The 10,417-nt window shown below is 44.3% G+C and overlaps 1 protein-coding gene and 1 long non-coding RNA gene across 2 annotated transcripts in view; one reads left to right on the plus strand and one right to left on the minus strand.

Annotated features, from left to right (window-relative positions):
• The window catches only part of Rsu1 (Ras suppressor protein 1), a 186,256-nt gene extending 176,815 nt beyond the window's left edge, over positions 1–9,441 (minus strand). The window contains exons 1-2 of the mRNA XM_031369042.1: positions 9,228–9,441; positions 8,953–9,064 (exon numbers count right to left, since the gene is read on the minus strand). Of these exons, the coding sequence (XP_031224902.1) occupies positions 8,953–9,061 (109 nt within the window). The 5' untranslated portion in view covers positions 9,062–9,064; positions 9,228–9,441. The remainder of the gene's footprint in view (positions 1–8,952; positions 9,065–9,227) is intronic.
• Positions 9,442–9,617: 176 nt separating this feature from the next.
• LOC116089719 overlaps positions 9,618–10,417 on the plus strand; it is a 7,912-nt gene continuing 7,112 nt past the window's right edge. The window contains exon 1 of the long non-coding RNA XR_004118453.1: positions 9,618–9,657. This is a non-coding gene — a long non-coding RNA (uncharacterized LOC116089719). The remainder of the gene's footprint in view (positions 9,658–10,417) is intronic.

The following is a 10,417-nucleotide window of genomic DNA, read 5'->3' on the forward strand; positions in this document are numbered from 1 at the left end:
GCCTAATGCACTGTTTGAAGGAATTATGAAGCCGAGCCACACATCTGAGGCAAGGCTTTAATCTCCATCTCTTGGGAGGCTAAGGCAGAGCAGAGAAAAGGTCAGGGTCTATGTGAGTGAGAGTAAGTCCAAGCTAACTAGGGCACTTACTGAGATCCTATCTTAAAGATAAAAAAGTTTGAAACTGACCATGGCTATCTTCAATGGTGTGCAAGGGGTCCCAAGTTCAGCTGCCTCATTCCCCTCCCTGACCCACAAAAAGAATACTTTTTAAGAGAGAAAGAACGTAAATCTGGGCGGGCAGGTGGGTGGGGAGATCTAAGTGCAATTGGGAAAGGGAGAGAATATGATCAAAATATATTGTAGAAAAACTTTTAAAAATAAAACGATCAAAAGAACACTGAAGCTGAAGGCCTTGACAGGCGGGCCAACCCCAGGCAGCCCTGGTTACAGGTTCCATTTTCCTCTCGCTGTGTCCATCCAGGCCTGGCACTTTTTGGCTGTGGAAGACTGGGGAAAACACAACAAAGTACCAAAGAGAAAGGATGCCAGCCACACCGAGATGGAAACTTTGACTCCACCGCTATGGCGATGCTATGAGCACACAACACAGAACCAAAGAGAAAGGATGCCAGCCACACTGAGATGGAAACTTTGACTCCACTGCTATGGTGATGCTATGAGCACACAACACAGAACCAAAGAGAAAGGATGCCAGCCACACCGAGATGGAAACTTTGACTCCACCGCTATGGCGATGCTATGAGCACAGTATCTCATCTACAGAAGGCAGACAAAGATCACACACACCCAATGGTGACAGGAACAAGAGCGCTCGGGGCTCTTTCAGTGAGAGCCCCAAGTTCATGTCTGAGCCCGGACCTCCAAGTCCCTGGGATAAAATTATTTGCAGAGCCAATCTTTACAGAGTTAAATGAGTTAAAGTGTGTTGCTTGGATAGACCCTGATCCAGGCTGACCGCTGTCCTTAAGAGAAGGGATGCGGGACACAGGCACCAGGAGTGTACACAGTCAGGGTACAGGCCATCTGAAGACAAGGGGAGAAGACAGAGACCTGCAAGTGAAGTGGAGATGCCTTAGCAGCCTGCTACCGTTACATCTCGGACTTTGTATGAGAAACTGCGCCTCTGTTTAAGGAACCCAGTCTTGGCATTTTGTTAGAGTAGCACTAAAAATTAATAAAATAGAAGAATATTGTTAAGGAATTAGTCCTTGATTAATACTAAGAGATTAATTAATTATATTACTAGATTTATATAATATGTATGATACAAATATATATTTATGTTATATAATATTGTCTATAATATATTGATATGTGTAAATATAATTATGTAATATTATATGAGCATATATTTATTTATATATACTTATAAGTATATTTTGTATTATACTATATATATTTTATATATTATATATCAAGATATAATTAATGTCTTAAGAAAATATAGCATTTTTCCTTTTTGACTTATCCAATATTTTAAATCCAAATTTCCATTTTCCATGATTAATCATCACACCCTGATGAAACTGAAGATTCTACTTGATCCTGCACTCAAGAGCTTGTTTTGAGAAGGCTTGAAAGGCACCAACATGGAAGAAGTTTCGGACTAAAACGTTAAGCATGTGTGAGATTCTGCTCACCTGTGAGGTGACACGGTCATGTGCCGTTAGGTGGCTGGCCTCTGTACAAAAAGGAGAGAGATTGATGCTTTCAAAGCAACTGGGAAGGCAGCAGTCTTGCCTTATAGGAGGCAATGCCTCTTATAAGAAGCTGAACCCTGCCCTCTACTGGTCAAACTGTGACATTAGACGGACTACTGCTTTGAAAAATCAAAAAAATGGTGAACTTGTGCAAACACCCTATTCAAAGAAGCAAAAGGCCCTCTCTGCATGAGGTCACCTCCATCATTCTCAGTGCCTTAGAAGATCTCTCAAACAGAGACAAGGCTTCCTCTCAGGCAAGTACAGAAATGTATCAAAGGTGATTTTAAGCCGTTATTCACACCAGCTCTAACACAGACTCCCAGTCTCATAACAGCTGGCACAATACCAAAGCAGTGAGTGGTGTTTTGTCTTATGGGAAATCAGCTTTATTATCCAGTGCCACACCTTATGGTCACAATGCAGCAAATATTAATTTATTACTGGATCAAGATTCAACATCAAGGAAATCTCTAGGAGTAGTGCTGGGCATGACAATGCATTTAGTCAGTAGCTGCTACATGATACATGGTATTTCAACTCACTTTTGAAAACCTGACAAGTTTTTAAAGTGCATTTGTTACTCTCAACAGAACCCAAGCCACAAACACATCACAGGTAAAGTCCTGTCGGTGGCCCCCACCACCCCCTATCTATTCCTGGTCTATCGAAGCTCTGAACCGGCCAGTGAGGACACAGGTGCTTCTGACCACGGCACACTAAAACACATCCCTCCGACTTCTGGGGACTCTGAATCAGGTGGGGAATGGGGTAGTAAGTGCGGTGAGAAACAGAGAGCAATCAGTGAGCCAAGAACTCTGGAATGCACCAGACTTCAGACTTCCACATCATAAACATTTCTGTACATTTGATACAAGCACAGAAGCTTGGGATGCTAAGTGGCTCAGTGGACAGTAGCATTTGCCTTCAAGCCTGAGGACCTGAGTTCAGTTCCCAGGACTTGCATGGTAGGAGGCAAGAACCTGACTCCAGCAAGTTTGTCCTCTGACCTCCACACAGATGCTGTTACACTACATGTATACACACACACACACACACACAAAACCATACACCCAGAGACACACACAAGTAAAGAAATTTGTAAGTGTGGTGGCATTCACAGGATGGTAGCTATGATGTGTCTCTGGCTCAGGTTTTGTTGAAAAATCACAAACACACTTTAAAAATTTGGCAAATTTCCAAATGTTTGTTACACTGTCATGCCATGCTAAGGTAAGACAGCATACGGGGAGGCTAAGGAAGAGGGGTCACAGCTCAAGTCCAGCCTGGGCTCCGCAGACAGTCTGTTTACAAAACAAAAGGTCACTGCCAAGTGGGGCCAAAGAATCAAATACTTAAAAAGCAGCAAATGCCATTGCTCATTCAGTCATCCCAAAACGGTCACACCTGTTCTTTATCTTCATTCCTCATCTTGATAAGATGTTTGCAGTATTTAATGGAATGTAAAACAAAACAACAAAAATATCTCAAAACAAAGAAACAATAGATAGATAGATAGATAGATAGATAGATAGATAGATAGATAGATAGATAGATAGATAGATCTACAAGTGGCATCTTGTCCTGATGGCTGTCAACCATCCCCACTTTAGAAACTTTGAGAGAAACCTCTGCAGAGGGGACACGGCTGATTTACTGCCTACTATAGCTTCACCGCGTCTAAAACATATATTTAAAAAATGTTAAGAATTAAACCTCAAGAAAACAACCCAACTTATAAAAAATGGGGTACAGAACTAAGCATAGAATTCTCAAAAGATAAAACAGAAATGGCTGAGGAACACCTAAAGAAATGTTCTCCATGCTTAGCCACCAGGGGATCACAAATTAAAACTGCTTTTGGGATTTCATCTTACATCAGTCAAAATGGCCAAGATCAATAAAACAAATGACAGCATATGCCTACAGGGATTCAAAGAAAATGGAACACTTAGTCATTGCTGGTGGGAGCACAAACGTGGGAGGCCACTATGGAAACCAGCGTGGCAGTCCCTAAGGAAGCTGGGATTCCATCTCCCTCAAGGTCCAGCTACACAACTCTTAGGCACCTACCCAACAGATGCTGTGTCCTGCTATACAGACACTTGTTCATCCATGTTCAATACTTCTCCATACATCATAGTCAGAAATAGCCTAGATGCCCACCAACTGATAATGAAAATGGGGTTCATTTGCACAATGAAATACTTTCAACTGTTTTTTTTTTTTAAAGGAATCATGGTATTCTCTGATGAATAAATGAGGTTAGGGGGTAAAATCCTGAATGAGGTATCCCCAAACAAAAAGACAAATATTCTAAGTTTTCTCTTATGTGTAGCTCTTTGCTTTTAAGCCATCGAGACGTGCTATAATCCATATATCCACAGTGGTTGGAGGCATAGTAAGGGACTAGAGGGGAGGAGAGGATCTCCCAGAGATAGAGAAATAGAACATATTGTTAAGGAGAGATGGGACTAGAGTGGGAGGATTAAATGAGGAGAGAGATGGAAGAGAGGAGTAAAGGAAGGAATGCAAGGGTTACTAACACTAGGGGCCATTGGACAGCAGAAGCTTCCTAAAGTAAATACGTGTATGAAAGAGAGCTAGGTAGAATGGGGGAGACAGTGCCTCAACCAGAAACCTTACACCACCAGGTGAAACTTACAGTGCCAGGAAACGGCACAAGACCCCTCCTCCCCACCTTCCCTCCTCCCACTCCCCCCCATCCCCGCTAAACCCATGAATATCTCAGGCTATTGGTTGCTCTCCAGAAACTGACAGTAAGGCCCTATCATGGAAGAGAACATCCACATCTCTCACTGAACACAGAGAAGGCATGCTGCTGCCATACCAGAGCCTGTGCCCCTACTAAATAGCATACACCGTATTGGGAGGTACTCTTTATGCTACCAGAGGAGAAAGACATCATCAATCAACCTGCAGTGTTACAAGCTACAACAGTGACCTGCCCAGGAAATACGCTGGCGTCAGAGTAGCACAGATAATTAGAGTAAAGGCCCGTGAGATGGATACCAAGCCTGACCATTAGGCGGCCAAGAGCCTGAGAGTAGATAAGCCATGTGCCCAGGGAAAAACCAAATACCAGTGTTCTGCTGAAAGAACATACAATAAAATGGCTCCTAATAGCACTCTCTTTTTTTTTACTCATAGATCAGTGCCTTGCTTAGTCATTCTCAGAGAAACTTCTTCTCGAAGCAGATAGGAGCTGATACAGAGACGCACAACTGGACATTGTACAGACAGTGAGAGATTTTGTAGTACTCAGTTCTAAAGTCTTCATTCAGCTCCTGCCCTCGGGGATCAGGGTGCTGTGCAGAAGAGGAGACAGTGTGATTTTAGGAGCCAGAGGGGAGGGACGATGTCAAGAAAACCTGTCGGGCAGACACAACAGGATTGATGCTCATATGAACTCACAGACACGATGGCAGCATGTGGCAGGATCAGCACAGGTTCACGCCAGATGAGATCCGAGCACTGAACAGAGGAAGTGGACCACAACCCCAGTCCTGAGCAGGACGCTATGCATGCTTGCAAAGGAAAAATTAGCTTTCTCTAGTGGTTTCTCATGGGTCATGTTAGGCATACTTCAGAAGATGTGCCATGTCCAGGAAATATATGGCCAAAATAAAACAAACTCAAAGGTATTTTTGTAGATTTTCTTTTTGTCTCTTATTACTTAGTTTGGATATTTTGTCAAATTGTTGGTCTTTGGCTTGTATATTTTGTTTTCTGGTTTTGTGTGTGTGTTGGAGGCTGTTGTACAAAACTATTTCTGAGGTTTTTTGTGGGGGTTGTATGTTTTTTAAAGAGAAAAAGGGTGTGGAGTTGGGTGGGAGGAGAGAATGGGTGGGGTACAGAAGAGGGGGAAGCACAATCTGAATGTATTGTATAATTTTTTTTTTTTCAAATAAGAATTTCTTAACTAAAAGCAGTGATAGTCTTCACTCCAGAAACTCTTTCCCCACACTAGCGAACACCGGGCATAGAGGAAGCAAGCTGAGGTACGCTGGGTTAAAACTCAGGAGTCTTGGGAAGCCTCCCAGAGGTGGTGACCCAAGAACAGAGGCACAGACAAGCTCTCAGTTCCCTCAACAGCATTAACTGACAAAGGCTTAGCACAAGGGCAAAGAGAGATGACTTCTGCACATTTCAAACCCAAAGCTGGGCCTTGGCACCAACTTACAGGAGAGAAAAAAAAATGAAAGATTTGAGTAGATTATAGCTCACACACACTCAGCCCTCCTGGAGACTCACTGATACTTGCCCCAAGGACGGCCCAGAATGATAACTGCATTCTCAGCAGGACCACCAAGTGCAGGCTTAAGTGATAACTTGTGATAGTGTACACCTGTAATCCCAGCACTTGGGAGCGGGAGGTAAGAGGGTCCTCCTCAGCTACAGAATGAGTTCCAGGCCATCCTAGCCTACATGAGACCCCGTCTCACCATAATGAGACGGTAACTCATCACGTCTACGGAAACGCTTTGGGGTGCTCATACACACCAACCTCACAAGCAGAAACGCTGGCATTTCAAAGGCTTCAAAAAATGCAGATCCTCCCTTCTTATCCTCAAAGCTAAATCACTACATTATTTTTAAGAAGTTAAATTAGTAAATGCAAAAAAGGGAAAGCTAGGGTACAAAAACCAGTCATTCTCTCTGCATGCAAGTTAATTGTTTCCTGTGTTTAATCAGGATGCTCACACACTAACTGTCACAGCAGCAGGTAAACCTAAGGGGGAAGTAAAAGAATTCTCACACAATACTCGAGGTAACCCTGTCATATAACATCCATACTAGATGCCAACTGATTGCTGTTTTAAATTTGTTCATGTGGTGTTTAAGATGAACCCCAGAACTGCATACATTCTACACAAATGCTTGACCACTGAGCTACAGTCCAGTGAATGGCTGATAAAGCCAGTTTAGGAACAGACTTCCAGTGAACATTCTAGAATCTTCCAGATTCTTAGGAGTCCTGATGGCAGGGAGTCCATACATCCATCCCTTCCTTAAACCAACACCACCAGAGGGGGTGAGATTTTCAAACTTCCACTGATCTCTTCAAGAAGTACCAATGTCATCTCTCGGCTTCTAGTTTGGGCAATTACAGAAATGACCTGGCTTTTTATCCCCCAGTATTAGACCAGAACCATTTTTTTTCCTTCAGGAAGCAAGTGGCTATCTTTTCTCCCATAGTAAGAGCCAAGGCTTCAAAGAGATAATGGAGCTGAACTGAAATAGCAAAGCCACTCTTGCCATTTGTTAATATTACATGGGCCTTCATCTTCCAAAACGATACGAATGGCTCGGCACAATGTGGACTCACACTTCAGCACACAGGGAAGGATGCAGTAGGCAGAGAACTAGGGAGTGTACAGGGCACAGATGCATCAGGTCCCCTGCTCTCTGCTTAGCCTCTCCTTCCTCTACAGCAGTGGAACCCGAAATAAAGCCAAAGCAATGGGAGTGTGTCTAGATCCTATGCAGACACTTCACTGCCAAAAATCACCAGAAACCCATTCTTACTGCAAGAGACTGACACACATCACCCAAGAAGTCTTCAAGATGCTACGAGCGTGAAAGCTAGGTCAGAGCAGGACTCTTTCTGATGGCCATCAAATGCAAGACATCTGCATTCCACTTCTGCCCTAATGTACCAACATCCATCCCAGCCTGTGCCCCAAGGGCAGACAGCAGCCTTCATGCCTAGGAAGCCATCCACTGACTTTAAGTTCTCTGAACAGCTTCCCTCTGGCTGCTGTTCTGCAGCCACATCCTACTCTGACTCCCATCGCTCTTTGCTTCATTCATCAAACATTTAGAGTGCCGACTGTGTTCCAGACACTATTCTCAAGAATACAAGCACAACACTGCACAGTTCTGGTACTCTTGATATCTGAATGAGGAAGAGAGACTACTGGATTAAAAATAAATTAAATGGACTGGAGAGCTGTCTCAGTGGTTAAGAGCACTGCCTGCTCTTCCAGAGGTCCTAAGTTCAATTCCCAGCAACCACATGGTGGCTTACAGCCATCTGTAATGGAATCCAATGTCCTCTTGTCTCTAAAGAGAGCAACATTGTACTCATACATGAAATAAAGAAATCTTTTTTAAAAAAGTAATTAATTAAAGGCTATGCTGCAACCTGTGCCTTGAAGAAAGGTGGGTTCACACAGGAAAGCAGAAAGAGAAGGCTTTTCATAGGCTGTGATGGCTGACCTGACTCTTGGCGATCAAGTTAAGGAACTTCAGGTGGAAAGGCAAATGGATAAGGAGACAGCGGACTTGCAGAGTCACTTAGGGGAGCTTATTCAACATCGCTTGGACAAGCATGCATGGAAGGGATCTGCTTTTATCAGAATCAGAGCTTGTTTGTCCCACCGAGGAATGTGGGGATACCTTTGTCAATAGCTAAATCCTCAGAGGATCTAAATGAAGTTGCAGGTAACCCACAGAAGTGTTGTACTTAGAAAATGTTTTCAAAGACCAGAATTAGTTCCCAGCATGTAAAGATCATGAAAACGTGGACACTAGAATTCTCAATGCAAAATCTGGCAATAGTGATCCAATATTCCCACATGGGGACAACTGTCTCAATGTGGAAAGGAGAAGATGCCCCGTGAGAGGGGCACAGACAATGGAGTTTATGACCATTCCCACTTGTACTGAGTTTCCTGTCTGGTTTTACAGATGAGAAAACACAATAAAATAAGAGGCACATAAGTTCATGGCTGACAGCAACACCCTGATTAAATGGGTGCTGAGCTTGGAGCACAAAGGTGAGCAAAGTCTGAAGCAAATGGGAGAATGACCTAGGAATACTTAATGAAGGAGGAATGTTAAAAATGCTCCTGGCACAAGAATTCTTACTATTCGTGTAACTTTTGAGTGCCACCGGCTCATGGTTCATAGAGTAAAACGTGACTTCCAAATTAAAAACAAAAGTTGGGACACTACATGGAAAATCGACTTCACAGCCATTAAGCCACCTCAGCAGCTGATAAGGAACTGCAGTACGCCTCGTGTGAGGTTCTCATCTGGCTTACCAGTCTCAGCAGAACTGTCTAACTGTCCTTTGCAAACTTTCTGAGCCAAGCTCCTGACAAGTGAAGTTTATAAGCAGAGGTGGGACGGCAGCCTTCCTGAACTCGCCTCCCTAGAGGGCACTTGCTTAGCAAACTTCGCAACTGTCCAGAGAACTTACACAAGCCGTTGACATCCAGCATACTGGAGATACCCCTGTCACTCATGTCCACTTCCGGCTGGTTCTTCTCCCTGCTCTCCTCCACCAGCTTCTTCAGTGACTTGGACATGTTCTGTAGCAAAGGACAACAAAGCACGTGGATGATGGCAAAAGTGGGAGCCTGGGGGTTGTGGGGAAAGGAGCCGAGGCCGGACTGAACTCTCCAGGGCTGCCTAGGGGAGAGTGGGTATCATCGTGGAGTCCTTAGTGGGAGGACTTGATCCCCGCACACTCACCGCAGAGAGCAACACCTGGTGGGTGTGCTTGGGAACCTGCAGGAAAACTCGAGTGGAGAGCGATGAACTGGACCAGCCAAAAACAGGATCCGCCAGGCAGCAGGAACACACCCTGTCCCGGCGATCGCGCAGGCGCACACAAAATCCGGCCAGCCCCACGCCCCTCCCGGCCTGACACTTCCCAAATTAGGAGAACTGTTCCCCTGCAGTGGCTCCCGGCGAGGCTCTGCCCACTGAAGAAAGTGGACCCGGAGGCCGACCAATCATACATGTTTTAGGCTCGGAGACTCCGCCCTACGCTGAGGAATCTTCCTTGGGTTTGGGACTTGGATTGGACTCAGCAGTGGTCTAGTTCCGCGCATGCTCAGTAAGCTAGCTGAAGGACAAAGTTCTGTGGGCGGAAGCAGGGATTTCTAAAGCTGGAGCAGAGGTAAACATTGAGAATGCAGAATAGCTGTGTTGAAGGGGTTTGGAGTTAAGTTCTGAGAAATCCAGAAGTCAGGTATTCTCTTTGTCCCGAGTCTTTCTCCCACGGAGAATTGTTACGGTGAGTCCCTCGTGTGTCCCTGGCTGTCACGGACCTGGTGGAGGTATGAGGTGAGATCTGGATTATGATAATGATTCTGAAGACAAGGATTCTTGGCCAGAAACTTGTGTTCTCATCTGGAAGCTCACAGGTTTCTGTATCTAGCTGTTTTGCTCCCGTCCTTTTAGTCTTGGGAACTGAAATCTATCCCCCTTGGGGTTAGATGCTAACAGTAAACCACAACTGTCAGAAGTCCAAGTTGATGTTTACACCCATGTGCCATGAAATCATGGCTCTTAGAACTCTCCCACTTTCTTCAAATAAGATAGATAGATAGATAGATAGATAGATAACTTTTTGCCAACCCTCTGGCTTCTACCTCCCAATGACTGGATCTTTATGACCCAGTAAAAAAACTTAATCTTAGTGACAATTTCACACTACGAAATAGGGAATGATTCCAGAATTATTCCCCTGGTATTAGGTACATGACAGATAAGCAGTCAGACAGACATGTAAGTTTAGAGACACACATATAGACAATGAGCCAATCGGGTAATAGAAAAAGGTTTGGCACTTTGAATCTGAAAGCAGAGCTTTCTCCTTAAGCACACATCCGATGAAAAGATGATGCTTGCACCACCAGCAGCTTGCACTGTTCAAG

Source organism: Mastomys coucha, unplaced genomic scaffold (assembly GCF_008632895.1).
Source record: "Mastomys coucha isolate ucsf_1 unplaced genomic scaffold, UCSF_Mcou_1 pScaffold15, whole genome shotgun sequence".
In the NCBI taxonomy this organism is placed as follows: domain Eukaryota; kingdom Metazoa; phylum Chordata; class Mammalia; order Rodentia; family Muridae; genus Mastomys; species Mastomys coucha.